The sequence below is a fragment of the Metopolophium dirhodum genome, chromosome 8 (genome assembly GCF_019925205.1).
Source record: "Metopolophium dirhodum isolate CAU chromosome 8, ASM1992520v1, whole genome shotgun sequence".
NCBI lineage: Eukaryota > Metazoa > Arthropoda > Insecta > Hemiptera > Aphididae > Metopolophium > Metopolophium dirhodum.
Genome location: NC_083567.1, coordinates 6,276,164 through 6,297,034, shown reverse-complemented (window position 1 = coordinate 6,297,034; position 20,871 = coordinate 6,276,164). Strand labels below are relative to the sequence as shown.

General features: G+C 31.3%; 2 protein-coding genes across 2 annotated transcripts in view; one reads left to right on the top strand and one right to left on the bottom strand.

The window, feature by feature from the left end:
- The window catches only part of LOC132949946 (ATP-binding cassette sub-family G member 5), a 17,784-nt gene extending 8,483 nt beyond the window's left edge, over positions 1–9,301 (top strand). The window contains exons 6-9 of the mRNA XM_061021074.1: positions 36–129; positions 2,062–2,200; positions 3,728–3,910; positions 8,452–9,301. Of these exons, the coding sequence (XP_060877057.1) occupies positions 36–129; positions 2,062–2,200; positions 3,728–3,910; positions 8,452–8,794 (759 nt within the window). The 3' untranslated portion in view covers positions 8,795–9,301. The remainder of the gene's footprint in view (positions 1–35; positions 130–2,061; positions 2,201–3,727; positions 3,911–8,451) is intronic.
- LOC132949945 (rapamycin-insensitive companion of mTOR) lies at positions 9,271–20,871 on the bottom strand. The gene is made up of 27 exons (XM_061021073.1): positions 20,258–20,871; positions 20,139–20,186; positions 19,893–20,064; positions 19,624–19,755; positions 19,352–19,545; positions 19,076–19,283; positions 17,831–17,996; positions 17,580–17,758; positions 16,770–16,900; positions 16,188–16,699; positions 15,940–16,128; positions 15,651–15,859; positions 14,655–14,744; positions 14,269–14,488; positions 14,017–14,186; positions 13,381–13,945; positions 13,129–13,325; positions 12,942–13,058; positions 12,777–12,871; positions 12,495–12,708; positions 11,916–11,980; positions 11,697–11,837; positions 10,511–10,696; positions 10,296–10,439; positions 9,961–10,093; positions 9,726–9,864; positions 9,271–9,651 (listed from the first exon to the last, which is right to left on the bottom strand). Exons 1-27 carry the CDS (start codon positions 20,307–20,309, stop codon positions 9,403–9,405), a joined length of 4,917 nt encoding a protein of 1,638 aa, XP_060877056.1. The 5' UTR covers positions 20,310–20,871; the 3' UTR covers positions 9,271–9,402.

Genomic DNA, 20,871 nt, shown 5'->3' with positions numbered 1-20,871 from the left:
TAGTAGAGTATAATTTTCACATTTGTACCATTTAGGACTACCAGACGACGTTCATGTCCCGCAGCGGTCTGCTGTTGACGTGCATAACGACGACGTATTTGACTTCGATATTCACTACGGCGTACACGTGTAAGTAATTATTATACAATAATGAGTAACGACATAAAAGTACATAACGAAGGTACATTGATGTAAAGAAAATAACGATGACGAAATGCTTAAAAAACTAAATATAAAGTAATAAGATATTATCCCAACAATCCAGAAAAAAATTATCGAGCATATAATATTATATACTGTATGCAATTTTTTTTTTTTTATACAATTATACATTATACATTTGAATTATCTATCTTCTGTAAGCTGTGCTTGTGGCGAAGATAGAGAGTTACAAAATTAATACTTATACTTAAAAACTAAAATTAAATACAATTATTCGTACCTAGGTAATTATACAATAGAGAAAGAGAGAAAAAAGAAAAAAGAAAAAAAGAAAGAAAGAACATTTTTAAAAACAAAAATAAATAAAGTTAACCTCAGTTATATTTAAAGATACAAATAACCATTCTACAATTATTTTTTTAACATTATTATGTTTGTAGTTAATATAAATATTCTTCTTTATAGAGAGAGGCGTAGAATTGTAATATTTAGCACCAAGATAATTAACAAATTGTTGACCAATTGATTTTTTAAACAGTGAAATTTTAGCATCGTAAGATCGTAAAGTTCTTTTATTATTAATTTAATTTTTATCAACCCACACTGATCTAAATTTTTAACCACCCATAATTTAGGAATTTTTTTGAATACAAGGTCCACTGGTAATACGTTGAACTTCTTAAAGTTGTGACTAGTTGATCCAACATAATTTGTTTTTTGAAGACATACGCGCACTATCTGTCGTTGTTATAATCGTTTGTTTTAATGCATGTGTATATTATGTTCCTGAATTACTATAATTATTATCGAATATGGGTACTTAATTGTTTTCGAGTAATTTGAAGAAAAAGAAATATGCCTATATGGCTATTGGCTACAGACTACACCAATTACTTATACTGCCGTCGAAGTTTAAAACGTTATCGTCCAATACACATCCAAAAGTCTATAATGAGAGAAAGTTTCGAGAATTATGTTTTAAGAAAATTATACCCAATTAAAAACAATATAGAGGATTTCCAATCAATATAAAATCACTTCTGCTACTTATGATTTGTTTCTAACACAATATAAGGTCCCAACACCTAAATATTGAATCTATAGACCATTTGACTCACAACAAAAACGTCTATTCCACCACTCGGTAATCTCATACGTAATACTCTATTATAATTTCTAACAACCCTCCTTGCCTTTTTAAAAGACCTTGGTGTCGTGATCTTTTTGATCCTGCGACCTACGCTATGAAAAAACTCAATATTTATATGTAAGTACCAACCACATTCGCGTATGTCATCAGGCAATTTGCTCATTTCATGACTATCTAAAAACTGTAAGACTTATATTATGTTTTTAATAAAAAAAAAAAAAAGAAAATCATGTCCGGTTTGACATTTATATTTAACATGAGAAGACACCGCTAACGAGGAATCTCACGACACTTTCTATACAAACGAACCGTGGCTAACTGGTTAACCGGCTATAACTATATAGTAACTAACTACTAACTAGTAAGTAGCAGTGAACCAGTGTGCATATAGTTTATAACCTAATACCATATATACACTACTATACACAAATTACGAGGACTGAGGAGTGTCGACGTCGTCGATTTGATGATAAAAAAATAAATAACAATAATTAAAATATAAAACACGAGCGCGTGACGCGCAACGGTCTTGGACCACGGCGAGTCCAATTATAAAAAGATAATTATCAGGTAAATACATAATATATTATCTTAAAATATTTTCAACCATGGTAAAAATGAATCATAATAATAATAAAAATATATATATATATTATATTATACAATCGAATCCCACGTATACAATATTATTATGTTTAGTGATTAGTGATTACGTACGGATGATGAAATGTATGTTTTCATGGTTTCAGTCGCTCCTCACAGGACACGATACTATCAGGAAAACCAAGATGGCACGTACAACGGACCACTTTTCCTCGTCAGTTATTTCACTTTCTCGTTGCCACTCGCTTTTCTCACCGTCTCCGGATCGTCAGCCATACTGTACCAGTGAGTACCGGACATTGCATACATAACGAATATTTTATAATTTATATGGTGTATATTATAGGCAGAAAATTTAAATATCTACTTAGTAAAACAATTATAAATAACAGTATTTATAATATATATATATATATAGGTACATTATTATGTGTTCGATTTGTTGACGCCTATACTCAGCTGATTAACGCATGTAAATTGTAATGTAGGTATAGAGCGTATAAACATCAGCTGAGAACCGTGAAAAAAAAATTGAACAATTGGTAGATAAATTCCATTGTTTGCTCCTAATTTGCATTACAGCTCCCCGGCCCCCATCGTTTATTGACATAAAAACATGGTAATACATCAATAGCATCTGGCCTTAGCTCCCGCGACCTGGAAGACTTTCCTCAGCTATCGCTATATGTCTGCCAGGGAGCGCATTGCTCAGGGGGCTCACTATGAAAATACAAAACAATATTGCATATGGCGTCTTATTACTATGTCGTAGTTGGGACTTGAGCTGTAGTCTGTCTAGCTGCCAACTTCCTTGCTGGGCAGGCGCCGGTCCCTGGCTTATGGCTTTATTTGGGCTGCCCTGCTCGTCAACACAGGAGACATCGATCATCCAGTTCTTGGCAGACTTTCATGCTGTGGCCGGTTGCCCCGCACCTCCAGCATGCGCCAGTCCTGTCCTCGGTGGATGAGCACTTACTCGCGTTGTGCCCAAATCTCTGGCATTTAAAGCATCCTCCCGGGGGGAAAGTCCTCGGCCTGACTCGGCATTTGGAGAAGCCGACTTTGATATGTGTTTGATCTGGACCGCTAGGTCTCTCGGAATCTTTGCCGTGGCAGTCCGTCTACTGGCCAGATCCTAATGTCGGAAACTTAGTATTTTAGATTTAGACTCTATGTAGTAGCAGTGGCTCTATTACAATGAAAAAACTGCGGATGCTTAAGTCTCTTATTTTTTTTTAGTTGGTCCCAAGATGGCATAAATTATGTGGCCATGTGGGTGCTAATTTCAAAACTTGGGACGATTAACTCCCCCGTCATCCAAATTTCGCCTATGTTTACTGTTTATTAAGCTACGTATAGTACCTAGTTGTACTCTAGCCTGTAATACAATCAATCAGTTTTTAATTCGTTATCACTATCATCACTAATCACGATTTGTAATGTCCCGATTTCAATTGAATAATCAATAAGCTTGCACACATTTTCTACGATCGTCCCTCGACCCTCTACGTATTTTTAAATGTAGGTATGGGTTTTGAAATCAGCAATTTAGCATTTACATATTGTTGGACTTAAATACCATACATTTACACCGAAGTACCGAACAACTTTACTATATATACCAAATATAACCCCTATATTAACCCCTATATTTCAGATTTCTATTTAACCTGCAGGGGCTGATAAATGATAATGCCTGTTATATTTATTATATTATATTATAGAATTGTATTTGGCATTCGCTTAATATAATAATACAATACAACGACGGGATTTTCAGTTATAATTTCATTCATGTTTGTTTTTGTCAAGCCTGATGAAGTTCGACGACTGGACGGAATTGAGTCTGTTTGCGGCCGTGCTGTTGAGCTGCTACCTATTCGCCGAACAGCTGGTCGTCGCCGTGATGGCCATATCCAGGAACCCTTACAACACCAGTGTGTTTTGCATATATATCGTCAGTGTTATGATCGTGCTTGGCAGCGGGATGTTGAGGTACGTCGTAGGTATCATAAATAATGAGGCTGTGCGATTATTTTATACCCATGTTGTCGATGATAAGGTAGGTAGGTAAATAATTAAATTGATTAGGTTAGGTTAGTTACCTAGGTAATTAACTGATTAATGATCCAATAATATTATACTTTCGATTAATATCGAATTCTGATTGTATCAATTATTATATATCAGGTATAGAAAATAATCGATTATATTCAAAATAACCGCGCAGCCCTAATAATAATATAAATGGCTGCTCGACTATTGACGACCGGTCAATAGGATTAATCAGGCGTATCTATATGCAATTTGCGCCACATCTAAGTATATAATTTTGGTAATTTGGGCCACTTTTTAAGGTTTTAATTTGCACCACATAGAACTAGATAAAAGCACATTTATGTAATCTGTGCAAACTTATACCTACAAAAATTGTATTTTGCTCCACTTTAAAATGATTTAAAACTAATTTGTATGTATTTTATTCATCGATCAAGTTCACCATGATTGATATATAATTCAACAAAAAAAAGAAAAGGCGGGCAAGTGGGTTTCGTTCTGCTGTACAGTAGTCAGTAGGTTACAAGTGGGTCACTGTAATAGATGGAGTTAAATTTGAATTCAATGATATAGGTAATATCATTGAATAAGAAAAACGATTCTGAGCGAAGACGGTCAGTCAACCTATGATATTACTAGCCAAATATATAATTGATGATATTATTGCGAATAAAGTAACTTATATACGACCTATTTACATGGAACCTTGTTTTAAATTTTCAATCCTTAACTCGAACATTTCATAAATTTTTAACTACAAAATAATTAATAAATTATAAATTTGATAAATTTTGTCGAAATTCGAACTTAAAATGCTTATAAAAAAAAATGTGTGCCAATGAATTTTTAATATTTTTCAACTGCTATTGTAACAATATATCAGGAGCCTTGCATTTGATTTTCACGCTTTTTTACCCAACGAATAAAATTTTATTGATATTTATAGAAAAAAAAACTAAAAATGTCAGTAAACAGCTTAAAGAGTGTCAACATATTTTCAAGATTGTATGGTGTATAGAAAATGCTAATATAAACATTCAGTTAAATTTTCAAATATCTACAGTCATTTGTTTTTTATTTACAATAAAATAAGAAAATCATTACATGAGAAATCGAGTGAATATCAAATGTTGTAAAATTATGAACTTCAAACGCTCATAAAAATTGAATTTGACTTTCTTGTACACATTTTTTTTTTTTGAGAAAGGTAGACAAACTCATGAGGAATTTTGTATTATATTTTCAATTCTTAGAAGAACATTTTTTATGAATTACTAACTCAAAATAATTTGAAAATGTTCGACATTTTTACGTATTTTGTCAATATTTAAACTTTAAATACTTATGAAAAAAATTGTGATTATGGATTTTTAATTTTTTTCATATGTCTTTGAAATAAAATATTGAAAGCCTTCTATTACATTTCTAAGCTTTTTACCAAACAAATAAAATTGAATTGATATTTATAGAATAAAAAACTAAACTGGAATAAATTGGAAACTGAAAATGTCCGTAAACAGCTTAAAATCAGATATAATATTTTGAAAATGTTATGGAGCATAGAAAATACAATATAAACATTTGGTAAAAATCGCGTTGTAGGTATTTGTACAGTAATTTGTTTTAGAGTTGAACCAAAAACTAAAAACGATTTTTTCGAAAACAGATTTTGCTTAAATATTCCCGTTTTTCATTAATTTGTATTTTATTTTTCACGGCGCTTTTGAAAACTACTGGAATATTTTTACTTTTGACCCCTCAAATTACCAACTAGATTCATTTTCCTGATAGAAAATAACTGTCGAAGTCTGAAGAAAATCGAAGCACTTTTAGTGTCCTAAAAGGTGATGACAGACACAAAAAAAAAACACACATCATTGTTAAATATCAGTACATTCTTCGCTCCGCTCAGAATCTAATATACTAAAATTAAAAAATGTAAGGCTATTGTAATAATTGTAGGTATACCTACTTAATGTCACTTTGTGTATAACTGAGTATAGGTACTTATCTAATATTATAATAAATTCATTGTTCATGTTATTAATCATTATATAGTCCATGTTATTTATTCACGTTTTGTGTAACCCCAGTTAATTTATCAGGTGAATTCCAATAATTTAAATTGAAAGTTTGGCCATTTGCAATTTTGAATTTTGCCATGGTGCAGTTTACCAAAATTAATATTTAGATATGGCGCAAATTACACGTTTTTTTTTTTAATGTATTGGTACACGCACTAAAATTTACCTAGGTATTATGATCATGTTTAATTTGTGATATTTCACTTACTCATATCTAAAGTTTAAAGTTTCGAATAAAAGCCAACGCAATAAATCTGTCATGTCACACGTGTGTCATCAATCTTCATTCCGCTTGTACAATCACAATGTTTGCACAAAATTATCATACAGACGCTCAAGTATGCTTGTACAAAAAGATTGTATGTGCATGATTGACAAGCTTGCAGTTACGTGTGTAGCCACCTTAAGACGGAGACAACAAACGCGACCTCTTAAGGATTTCACGGATTTATAATAATAATAATAATTAAGAGGACGTCACATCCGCATGTGTTGTCTCCGTCTTACAAATGTACAACATACCAAAAACTGTTTTGTGCGGGACAACTTTAAGCTTTCTGTGTTTGTAGTAGTGATGGATCCATAATTTCTGAACATATGGGGTAGACAATTATCCATGCAACAGCGTGTCTATATTTTAGATAACATAAATACAATAAAAGTTAATTGCTTCGAGACATTTCGTTTTTTTTTTTAATTTGCTTATAAAAAATGATTGGATAGTGCTATTAAAAAAAAGCACGCTGTTTCACAGATAAAGTTCTTCTTTGCGTGTTGTGAAAATCTGGTAGTTCTACAAACGAATATGGTGCAAGAAAAGTTGCCCCGCGCAAAACAGTTCTTGCTATGTTGTACATTAGTCAGACGTGTAAGCCACACATGCGGGTGTGACGTCCTCTTGAGGGCACCGTATCAACACCCCCTAAATAGTATCGTGCTGTAGATTGGTGGAAAAGTATTATAGTTATTATAAATGAGGTAGTAAGTAATAACTTAAGTGTAAAATAACATTTTGAAATTTTATAGAATTTCGAAAAATTGGAAAAACCGGCATCGACACCATTAATAAAAAAAAAAAATATAAATATCTTATTTGAAAATTATGTGCAGTAAACGCAGAACGTCATAATTTACGAAATTATTAACAACGTCGCGTGATCATAACTTTACGGTCGAAATTCAAGACTGTACACAATAACATACAGATATAGGTAGGCACGGTTTTGGGCACCAACAATGACACCCGCGGTACGGAACAATCGTTTATTAGAAGTTGTTCAACTTGATTTTTGAGGATGAAGATGATAATTATTAATAGTCACACAGTTTTAAACTGCAGCACTATTAACCTTCGTTGCCCCCCTACCACCACCCACAAAAAATAATAATATTATCATTGCTATATATTATTGGTTATTAGTATTATTAGTTATTACTAGGGCAGAGGACTTGTAGCTCTAAAAAGTCACCAAATATGCATTTAAATATACAAAATATGCATTAAAAATATGCACTTAAGTATAACAAATATGCATTTTAAAGTGGATATTTTTGAATAAAAAATAAGAATTTTTCTGTTGGTACTTATTATTTTGATGAAAAAATGTTATTTACAACTTTATTTAACAACTTACAATTAATTATTTGAATTATTTGGGTTTATTTTATGGGTTTTCTTAACTGGATACTTCTTCAAAACTTTCAACTTTCAACTTCTTCGACTACTAAAAAGCAATTAATAAAATATTTTAGTTTCAAATATTTAAAATTGACACAAATTTTTACCTTGGAAGTTGCATTGGACAATAAGGTGTTTTTTCAAATTGTCAAACTTAAAACTTTTCTTATTGTCGGATAACAGGACTTTAAACATCGAAAAAGAACGTTCCACATCAACGGAATTTATAGGAGCATATTTAAAGTATGCTAAATCGTCAAGGCTCAAGTTTTCAGGTATCATATTATATTCGATAATATCAACGTTATTTTGGATGTATAAATAAATAAATAAAAACGTCGAAGAAAAAATATTGGTAAACCTATAAATTATTTAAAATATGCCCTAAAAACCATAATAAACGCAAAATATGCCCTAAAAACCAAAAAAACGCAAAATATGCACAATAAAATTTCAAAACTAGCTTTGTGGTAGCATGAAACGCATTTGTTTCGCACTCTGCTATTTTTGTGACTGTGCAAAAAAAATATGCAAATGCTACAAGTCCTCTGCTCTATAGTTATTACTTATATGTATACATTTATGATATGACGTGTGCTAGTGCTACACCCGCGCGGAGATCGTTGCTCGTAGCGAATCATCGAACCGCCGTCGCGTAGACACCATTATAATTATTATTAATATTCATCATCAACTGATCATGATTTTTTCCGTAGATCATACCGGGGCATGTCGGAATGGCTGTCGTGGGTGACATACGCCACGCAGACCAGGTACGCCGGGGCCTATCTGACGGCCCAGGCTTTCGACGGCCGCCAGCAGTACAACGGGTTGCCGCAGAGCGCGGACCAGAACTGCTCCATACCCGCGGCCGAGCCGTTCGTGTGCCGGTACCCGGACGGGGCTTCTTACGTCAACGAACGGTACCCGGCCACGGTGGCCGACCCGCAGATCAACCTGGTCGCCAGCTTCGTGTTCCCGGTCGCCGCGGCCGTGTTCAACATCCTGCTGTACGTGGCCCCGCTGCCGTCCTACGTCAAGGCAAAGTTCAGAGAATGATCAAGACTCACTACCCTACATCCCCTAACCACCACAATGTGGGTAGACTTCGGTTCGGTTTGTGTGGGTAGACTTCCGTTCGGTTTGTATCCGAAGCGGCAGATACGTCGGGCCTGAGGGCAGTTTGCTGTCAAAGCATTTAAAATGCAGTTTTTCTTTTCCATCATATAAACTGACCTAACCCATAGCGCCAAAGGAGATCAACTATATGAAGTACTGTCGGTGTCTGTCGCGTCTGAAATATAATATTATAATACGTGGGTACCAACTAATTTCAACTCCACACACATTGAATAACGACATAAATGAAACGATTTTTAGTGAAGTGGACCATATAATTCCATGCAGTACGATGTAAAAGAAGCTTCTGTTTGAATTTTTTCGACCAAATTTTTGTATTAATTGTATCATTTGTGACTTGCGCAGTTACTCACGTTTAGTATTGTCAAGTACTTAGTTGAATACAAGTTTGTAAATATTTAGAAATATATATATTTTTAGTACATATACATGTATATATATATTAATATTTTTTTTAAGGAAACAAAACAATATAAATTAAAACAAAACAATAAATTTTTTTATATCCTATTTCATTTTTCTACCACTTATTCTTGTGATCGTTGACTAGAAGAATCATACACTGTTTGTTTACGTTGTCTAATAATAGTCGTAGTTGGTTTCAATTCTGCTGTGACTTCGGAAGACCTCCTTTTATGTTCCAACTCAGCTTCCATGATTACTTCAAGTTCACTATCCCCGTGACCTTTTTCTGCCTCATCGTTACTAGCACAATTTGTACTCAATGTTTCCAGTGGACTCTGACGGCCAAGTATTGAGGCTGGTTCTTCATACAGCTGTTAAAATAAAATAAATTAAAACAATGATTAGTGTGACATATTATCGATTTTATGTGTTATAAAATATTTACTTCTTTGAATGGTGCGTCCAAAAACAGTTCATGCATATAACGTCTAGCTTGAATGTGATAATGGTGGTCGGCTAATAAATTACAAACATCTGAATAAACACATATGTCATGAAACAAGTCGCCATACATTTGTTTCATTCTGTTAAAAACATTAACAAAATGTACATTTTAATAAAATAAAAGTGAGAATGTATAATCGTAAAATGTATTCAAAAGAAAATTAAAAAAAACATACTGTAAAAGACTCTGGGTAGACATTTTGTACAAAACAGGATTTGGTAATTGTTCGACAAGTTTTAAAATATCTCGTCGTAATGCCGAACGGCTCTTGGTAATTCGATCAGCTAAAGTTGACCTCTGCGCCAGACCTAATGAAAATGTAATAATTTAGAATATTCCATAATGCACATAGTATATTTAAATTTAACCGGAATTCTGGAATTAACAATTTATTTATTTTTTTTAAACTTTGGTTCTAAGTAGATTTAAATTTAGATTTTAACTTGCTTACATTAAACAAATATTAGAAAATTACATATAACCTATTTAAAGTTAAGATGTTACACTTACTGCTGATATCAGAACTAGCACCACTTTCGTTGCTTCCAGTACCAAAACCTGAAGCTTCGTGGAGGCATGAAGACTTATTGTGTTGCCATGGCAATAGTATTGGACTTTCTCCTTCAACTCCCATACCATAACTACTTTCAGTCTCTAAAACAGTTATATTGAGTTTAGATTACGGCATTATGCAAACAGAAATTAAAAAATTATTTTAATAATACCAGTTCGACATCGTCTAAGGGAGCTAGACGATACTTTACGATTACGTGTTGCAGATCGATTGACATGTTCATTAACTGAACATAACATACACATAGATCGGTTATGACTTCTTTGTCGTCTAATGGGTAATGGATCAGCTATAACTTCTTCGGTATCTGAATCATCAGTACTGAGAACTTCGGAACCTAATGAAAATAAAACAAAATCAATATTTTAATATTCACTATACATACTGTACATATGTGTAGTGTTTAAAATTATTTATATAAATAAAATATTTCAGTTAAGAACAATTTTCTTATTTTATTGTAAATAAAAAACGAATAACTGTAGATACTAGAAAATTTCACTGAATGTTTATATTAGCATTTTCTATACACCATACAATTTTGAAAATATTTTGACACTTTTTAAACTGTTTACTGACATTGTCAGTTTTCAATTTGTTTAGTGTATTTTCTATAATTGTCAATAAAATTGTATTTGTTGGGTAAAAAAGCTTGAAAAATTAATGCAAGGCTCCTGATATATTGTTACAGTTGAAAAATATTAAAATTACATAGGCACAATTTTTTTTTTATTAGCATTTAAAGTTTGAATTTTGACAACATTTTTCAAATTTAAAATGTAAATATTTTCTTATATAAAAAGTTTTGGCCACCCATTTTTTCTTTATTTTCATATTTCATTAATCAATTTTTCATATCATTATAAACTCTTTAGTTTTTATAGAAATAACTAATACATTAGTGTGAGGTAATTTAATTGTATCTCCATATCTTTTTTGTAATCAATAAAAAGTCATACATCAATGTTTTTAATCATCTAAAATAACTTCTCGCACATAAATTGATTAATTTTATTTTATTTCAGGTTTTTTTATTAGTACAAATGCAAGATTATTGCCAAAAAAAGGTGATTCTTCAAAGTTTGATTTTTAAACATATCTAGTATATTTATTGCATTCAAAAACTAATTGTATACCTAGATATTTTCTAGCATGATCATTATTTTTCTAAAAACAGAATTATTCATCAGTGTAAAGAAATCATTTTCAACTGTGAAAACTTCATTTATTTTTTAAATTAATGAAAAGTTTATAAAAATTATAAGAAATGAGTAACCCAGAACGTACAAAGGTATCCAATTATTTGATATGAACAAATTAATAAAATGTTCACTTACCAGTCGATAAATATTTGAAACAAGATGAATCTTCATAGTCAGGAGTAGGAACAGATTCAGATTCTTTTTCTATATTGGAAAAAATCAAACCAAGATCAAATGGTAAAGCGATTCCGCCATAACATAACTCATTATACTGATCTATAAAAAGTAAATACCATAACAATAAATTTGACTTAATACAAAACAATTAATTTCAATATATAATTCAAATATTACCTTTTGTAGTATAATGGCAACCTTTGTTTGATGTAAGAGAAGACTTCTCGGATTCTGGATCAAATCTAAGAGCCAAACATATAGATATTCAAATTGTATATTACATAAATAATGGAGATTAGATTAAGTTTTTTGATTTAAAGTTTATAAATGTGCTCTTACAGAATTTTTTTTGTTACTTTAGTTCAATCTATTTTTAAATAGCTAATTTTTTTGGTTTTTATTTCATAATTTCTAATTATAAAAAAGAGTATGCATATCCTGAATTATCTTAAATGTTACGACAAGTTAAACATGTTACCATTCATTTCTTAAAGCAGTGAATGTGTTAAAATGCTTATATTTTTGATTTAATGCACCCTCAGTCATCCATTACTCACTAACCAACCCACCACAAAAATGTAAGGCGAAAAACTCCCCGCATTTTTACATATACCTACAAAAAATATGTTCAATTGAAAGTTAAAGTAAGCTTTAATGTTAAATACTAAATTTTTTTTACATTTTATAGGAAGCTGGAGCCTTCCAGTAATCCACTTCCCAAAAAAATAATATTACCAGTTATTCATATTTACTTACTGTGAATAATTTGTATTTAGCGATTGTCTAAATTCTCTAGGTCGGATTAATGGAGACATTCTGTCCATTTCTTGGTCAGCCAACATATCAAACATATCTGCTGCAGATGATTGATGCTGTATTGTCATACTTCTTGAATTTTTCCGACTCATACCTTTCTGTATCATTTTTAATGTTCTATATCCGAAAGAATTTCTTCTTGGCAGTTTAGAACCTTAAACATATAAATAAATATATTTATTTTATTATATGTTTAAAATTAAATTAACCCAATGAAATTACCTTCTGGTACTGTGGACATTTTTGAAAATGTTTGAATAGGAATAGTAGACAAGGAACTGGAACTAGGTATTGGACTTAATGTTTGATATCTGTCACTAAATAGATTAAAAATATATTTTAAAATTTAAAATTTATAATAATATGAGAAATAGAATAAAAACTCACTGGTAAAAACTGTAGTCTGTATGACGTGTACAAAGTCCAGATTCACCAGAACTAACTCCACTGGTACTACTGTCTACTGTACAACTACTATCAGACCTTAACCGATAACTAGTATATCTAAAATATATACATTTTTAACAAATAATAGTATTATAGTATTATATTTTCAAAAAAATAAAATACTAACAGATTTTCAGGCGGTGAGCTGGCTTGTTCCAGCTGCTGACTAACATCAGTTGTTTTGCTTTCGCTCAAACTTCTTATATGAGATTGATGACGGGACCATGATGCACAGTTTGCAGGCAAAGTAGACCATTTTTTTTTCCCAGAACCTTGAGCACTTGGATCCCAAGCAGTGTCATCTACCCAATCACTAACAAGGCCCTACAAAACAAATATTTATACATTTTGTTTATATATGATTTAAATTAATACTTACTTGAGAACTATCAGAAGGAGTTGATGTTAAATTGGGATCTGCTCTTTTATCTTTGATTTTATAAAACTCATCTTCCAAATATACCCTATACAGAACATTCCAACCTGCATTTCTAAGATGAGCAGCTCCGGCTCGATTAGAACTTATCAAAGCTAATGCATATAAGGCTGTTGCTCGCACTGAGTATACCGGATAAGAAATTGCAGTCTTACATACAGCTTGTAAAACTCCATTGTTAGCCAAATAGCAAGCACCTTGGGCTACACTACCAAAATGACCAACAGCCCACAATGCAGCTTTTAAATGTAATTGTTCTTTAGTAGGGGTTTCTTGAAAAAGGTTAAGTATGAATTGAGTTATATTTCGAAAATAAACATCTTTGACAACTGCTTGAAATCCGTTTTCATGTACAGCTATTTGAGAATAAAGGTGAGCTGGTAAACAAATACTTGGAATTCGATTTCTTGACATGTCACTTGTGAGCCTAGTTTTATAGTGCCCATCTTCATGACGTTGATGAAGAGTTAATTGATCATGTAACTCCCCTTCAACTATTAATACATACCTAGGAAACAGGATAAGACAAAGATCGATAAAAAATTACTTTTAAAGTAAAGCTATTAAATTATATACTACCTAAAATTAAAATGGGTTCCCCAATTGTGTAACTGATTTGAAACGAAACTAGATTCTGACAAATATTTGTACCCGCCAGTATCTGACAAAAATCGAACAAGTAAAAGCAATCCTCGGTCTCCCAGCTGAAGAATGTTTGGTCTTAATCCAATCAACATTTTTAAATATTCCTACAAAAATACAATAATATTAACTAAGTAGTAATTTACATATTATGAACTTTTTTCTAAATTATTATGTATTGAATTATACATTATAATCACAAGCTTCGTCGAGAGCATCCAGGGCAGCCATAGATACTACAGGGTTATCATCAACAGTTTGTGATATGAGCAATTCAAGTATCCAAAAACCAGTTACAACTACATCTTCTGCACGATGAGCATTAAATCTCAGAAGTATACGTAAAAAACGAGTTGCATACAATCGAGATTTTTGTTGAGAACAGGAAAGAACTCGTCCTAATAATACTCTAAATAAAAATTGCACATACATTTATTAGTTATAAATTAATTGTGATAAATACTGAAAATGTTTTATAAGTAATTATTCAATAAAGTTTAAATATAGCGCATATAATTATTTAACATTTAAGATAACCACTAAAGTAACTTTTTCAAATAAAAATATGATGTTACCTTGGAAATGAATCAGTCGTGTAATCTAGGCAGGAAACAATAAGCTTGACATAACAACATAAATGAGTATTCACAGCAATATTTAACAATCTACAAAAATCAAAAATAATTTAACTAGTAACAAATAAAGGCAGAAAAATGTAGTAACATTATATTTCAGGATGTTAAACATGCATTTGTTGTCACCGTCCTACATACGTATGTATAGCAAATTTTTATTGTTTATACTCTATTCTACGAGTGAATAATCACTTTTCACGTATCACAAATGATTCTCGATTGGTGCGTCGTGATCCACATGATCGCACGAACAAAGGGTAGTTGGTGGGGGATGTGCAGCACTGACAGAAATTGGTCGGTGGACTGATTATTTTCTTGTGGAATAGACTATATAGTTTCAATAGTGTGCTTTAGTTTTGATATTAGAGTGAATTGACCTATTATAAAACTTTTATGTAAGAACATTATCTGTGCATAAGCGTCGGCAATTTTAAAATTTATAATTTTCAAGCAAAATATGGGTATGTGAAATATTATAAAATAAAAATGATCATGTCTTGCTTGATAATTAAAATATTGAAAATTCGATGACGCTTAAGCACAATAAACAACTCGTCCATTGCTTTCATTCTGAAATCATATTACTGTAAAATTAAAAACTACTTTTATCTACTTATTTAATCTTTTCTGATAATTCAGCTTATGAAATTGATTACCTATTGCCATAGACCTATAAAGTAATGGACAGATAATGTATAATGATAATGTTCTTACATAAAAGTTTTATGATAAGTCAATTTACTCTAATATCAAAACTAAAGCACACTATAGAAATAAGTGAATGAAAACTTGCTATGTTGTATGTGTGTAAGACGGAGACAACCAATGCATGGGTAACGTCCTTTTAACCAAGCTCTGAGGAAATTTAACAGTAAATATGCTCAATGCTGAATATTTATAGCGTAACTAATTATAAATGTATAAATATTTACTTACAAAGGAAAAATTTTGGTTTTATCTAAACAATATCGCCCTCTTTCTGTAGAACTTACTCTACCAAGCATTAGAAAATAATGTTGACTTAATGTAACAGCTAAACGTTGTGGATTCAAATAGCAACTATAAGAATAATTGGAAGACGTTAATGCTTCTAATTGCAAATGAATGTCAGTCAATAGAATATTTAAAAACGTTTCTCCGCTTTCCTGGAAGAATTAAAATAATAATAATAGTCAAATTAAATATAAATATATAATGTATGAAACCTTAAAATTAAATGTCTTACATTTGGAGCATCCATTAAATCATCAACTAAATCAAATAACGCTAATGTAAATAAATTCAATGGAAGAACTTCTGGTCTAAGTTCAACATCCCCATACATTTTTGATGAAGGTTGAAAATACTCAATTAATCTTTGCACAAATAAATTGTAACATATATCATCTAATTTATTTACATCTTTAATTCTTGTCTGAAATAAATGACACAGTGATAACCAATAAAATAATAAAAGATTCCTATGATTTTTACCTTAAGTGCAGAACGTATTGGATCCCATTTCCAAGCTACTGCTTCTTTAACAATTAAAACCCCTGATTCTTTGACAAAGTCTTCACATTCTTTAGTCATTACAGTCTGGGTTCCTTTATGTTTTAACTGTTTTTTATGTGTGACATACCTTAGCATACTAACTTTTGGACCAAATAAATTCATTGCATGGTACAAGCCAATAGTAGCTGGAGTAGGTTCATGGTTTAATGTTTTGTACAATTTCGCTAAAGCAGAAATAGCTGCCATGGCATTACATTTTTTTACATCATCTCCTATAAATATTTCAGACTTTTCAGGATGGACAGTATTGACTGGATAAAATATTAAGCGATCTTCAGATGAACATAATACTTGATCATATTCCTCAATAGAAGTGCTGTAGTTAATACATTTAGATGATGGTCGACCTTCTAAAGCATAGGCTACTAGATCAGATAGGGCTGGCTTAATATTTGTTGGGACTATGCTATCAGCTAAGTGAAGGAACTCTCCTAAAATATAAATAAAAATAATCGTTTCTTATTTCATATTAATCAATAGTCAATACTGATTTAAACTTACCAAGAAGAATTGTGGACTGCACAGATAAAACATTGTCAGATGTAAGTATAACTTGAACAAGGGCTTCATCAAGTTTAAGTTCTAACAAACAACTTACTAGAATAGATTGAGGCAAGTTAACTAAATTAACCCTAGAATAATATATGTAAAAAAATTATTAAATAGAGTTAACAAGAACACAAATACATTTTCAAGCAAAGCAATAATATTAGATGTTCAGCAATAATTTATTATGCAATAATTTGATTTCATATAACTAATTAAAAGTCACTATTACAATGATCCAAAAATCAAACATAAAACATTTTTATGGTAAACAGATGTTTCTCCTCCATTAAAGAACTAAGTTTATTTCATCCACGGAACAGGAATTAAGGACATTTGGTCTCGGTGTATTTGGATTATAGGATTATTTTCTTTGTGTTCATTTAAGTAATATTTAAGAATTGGGCATCCTAACATAATATTATGTATTGAATCTTTAAAGATAAACAATTTGTTTGCAAAGACTACAATACCCTGGGAACCAAACATCATATGGCTAATAACTCCCGGGGACCAAAATGTCCTATCTTAGTGCCCATATTACAATCGTTAAACTAAGGTTTAACCACTAAATTCGGACAGTAAAATCAGTGGGTTAGACGTAACCGAGGTTTAAATCATGATTGTAAAACAGGCCCTTAATATTGATAGGGACAAAACATCAATAACTCAATTTTTATGGGAATAATTAAAAAATGTATTTGTTCAAATATATTATAATATATATTATCTACAATACATTTTTTATATTATAACACAACTCACCTTTTACTACTCAGACTTGGAATAAGATCCATTGCTTCTGTATATATATATCCACTATTTAAACTAAATTTTTCTCGAAATTTGTAAGGATTGACAGATTCTATAGCAGTGTCTACATCGTCTACCCATTCAGCAGGGCAAAATCCAAGGATTTCTCGTAACAAATTAATGATAGCGATCTTAAAATATACATAATACATAGTACAAATGTCAATTGTTTTACAATATAAATAGATAAAGTTATAACTCACCCTAGTAGTAGAATTTTTAACATGCAAAGCGCGTACAATGGATGATAAGCCACTTTTTGAGTGGTCTCCTGATGGATCACAAAAATACAACACTCCAATCCAGGAACGTAACAGGGAAACTAATGTCCCATGAGCTGTTTCACCATATGAATTTTTATCATTTGGTCTAAAAATGAATGATAATAATAAGCGGAACATCTCTATTTAACCGGATACCCTTTATTTTGCAATTTAATAATAACATTGGTAAAGTCAGAAATCAGGGGTCAGACTTACTTAGTTTTAACTAAGTTATAACTAATTAAAATTTATAGAATTTTGACATACACCCAACATGGTTACTCGCTCACTTGAATAATTAAAATCGAAAACATCCCTCAACTTGTTAAGTAAAACCACCTTTGGTGGGTCTCGGACTTCAAATAACTATAACTTCAAAACTAAGTCCGACCGTCAAATTCTGACTTCACCATCGTTTTAACTAGTTATGTTAAGACAAAAAATTTCAAAAAAAATGGTGTCCAATAAAACAGAAATATACCTAATAAGAATTGCAGAAAATGGCGGATTTTATCCCCGCCAAAAAACCAAGACCACAGACATATGGTCCCCGTCAATTATTAAGGTAGGTTATTTGGTTACCCGGTATATTAAATCAATTTTTTTTTTTATTTTAAATTTATAAAAAATTTAAAATATCAGTATAATTATTAAGTATAAATTAATCGCAATACAATTTTAATGAGGCAAATTTAAATAATTTAAGTAAATTATACATAAAAATATAATACATTTGTAATAGAAATACAATACAATATAATAAAAATATTATAAATAGAAGGTACTACTTACCTATATTTTAAAAATAATAAGTGATTTAATGTAAATAATTTAGATATGGCATTGACAATTTAAGTTTAAAATAAATAATGACTATTGAAATATCAAAACATAAATAATTATGTAAATGTATTATATTTTATATAGTTTACTTATATTATTTAAATTTGAATGATGAAAATTATATTGTATTCAAAAATTTAATAATTATATTGAAATTTTTAAATTTTTATACGAATTCAAATTTGACTGATTTAAAATACCGATGGACCAAAGGTCATATGGCTAAATAACTTCCTATAACTCTCAGGGGGCAAATGTCCTACTTTAATAATTGACGGGGACGAAACGTCCGTTTACCAATAAGCCAATATAATTAACACAAAGGTTGGAAAAATAACTTACTTAGAAATTGGATTAAAATCAGTGAAATGTGAAGCAAGTTGACCAAAATCAAATGATACCAATTTTCTTGTATCTGGATTATTTAACATCCAAAGTAATGTTCCCAAGACACATTCTGCCATTCTCAAAGGTAGTTCAGATGTAATCAGAACATGACGTAAAGCTTTCAACCCACAACCAACCACAAATGCTTGAGGATTCAACAAACCTGATAAAATAATAAAATAAAAATAAAAAATGTATACATAATTACCAAATATTGAATTAAAAATATACATAGTTCACATAGAGTAGCTACACAAGCCCTGTGTAGTTGATCTTTGGAAGGTCCATGTGAACACATTGCAATAGCTGACAAAGAATGAGTGAATGCATTGGGAAATTGTTGAGGACAGACAGTGCACGATTTACGAATGATCCTCAATGCTTGTAAACGTTCACTTTCATTATCAAGCAATAGTTCCAAACTCCTTAATTAAAATACAAGAAATAATAAAATATTATATAAAATAAATAATAATGTGTAATTAAAATTTTTTTACATTTACCTGCATATAAGTATTGTTAAACGTAAACGTACAAGAGAAGTTATGTCTTCAGGTTTTTTGATACAATGACGTATTGCTCTTAATCCAGCTGCTCGGACATCAGAACTATCACTTAACAAACTGGGTGTAACGCTGCAACCAGATTCATAATATAAATAAATAATAATCAAACGAAAAACTTTAATCAAGTAAAGGTGGTTTTACACATAAAATTGCTACACTATCAAAAATTCCTACATTAAACATAATATTTTATTTATATTACTCACCAACACATTATTTCAAATGTAGAGAAACCCAATACTTCACTTCTATTTTCACATGCATCTGTTGATGATAATATTTTGACAAGTGCATTCAATAGACACAATTTTTTAGTGTCATTAAACCCTTGTGTTTGGATCAAACTAGAGAATATCTTTTTAAGTGATTCTCTAGGTTCTGTAAACATATAAATCGTACCTACTAAGATGATTGTTTACATAATAACATAATCAATTGTAATTGTAACTTACTAGACACCAGATCCAACTGAACAGCTTCGTCTTCAAAATCGTTTCGTCCTAGAAAATATTAACATTAGTTTGCTTAACGATTGAGCACACATCACAGTACGGTCAGCAATCTGACTCACCTCTTGATTTATTCGAGTGCATTTTACGATTCCAATGCTTCCAACCTGGCATGTCAGTAGCCCTGGGTCTGGTGGAGTTAACATGTCATCTTCAGTGGACCGGAAACTCGACACCGACAGACCCTCGGTGAGGCGAGCGGTACAATGACCGTCATCGACGAACTGCCGAACGGCTCGTTTAAAGAAATCCGATCGTATGCAAATGTACGAGTGGGTGTGGGTATATATTATATTATATATAAATATATCTGTTAAAAATGTGACTAAAAATTGTCGTTTTATTTAAACGACGACCAGTGAGAGTGTGAGACAGACATAATAATAAACAATAACAGGTACCAGTGTTGTCGTTAACCTGCGATAGTCACATTGTAAATTTGTAACGTTATTATTATAATAATACACTGTTCATCGCGACGGTAAATTCGTCGAAAAACTCATCGCACTCAGACGACACCTACAAAATGTATAGTATATATCACCTATGCGTATTTAAACACGGGAGGTGTATACATACAAATGTTACTAACGTGCCTGTAGCTGCGGTGTAGCCTGTAGGCTGTAAGTGTGTGTGTGTGTGTGTGTGTGTGTGAGCACTGAACGACGAGCGTACG

Bases quoted from the DNA above. Each gene is read 5' to 3' on its own strand.
- LOC132949945 (XM_061021073.1), bottom strand. From the start codon at position 20,309: ATGCCAGGTTGGAAGCATTGGAATCGTAAAATGCACTCGAATAAATCA. The intron at 15,860-15,939 runs GTAAGACATTTA...TAATTCTTCCAG, and splicing joins ATTTAATGGATGCTCCAAAT to GAAAGCGGAGAAACGTTTTT. The intron at 13,326-13,380 runs GTAAGTATTAAT...TTTGTTTTGTAG, and splicing joins CTCCTTCTGATAGTTCTCAA to GGCCTTGTTAGTGATTGGGT.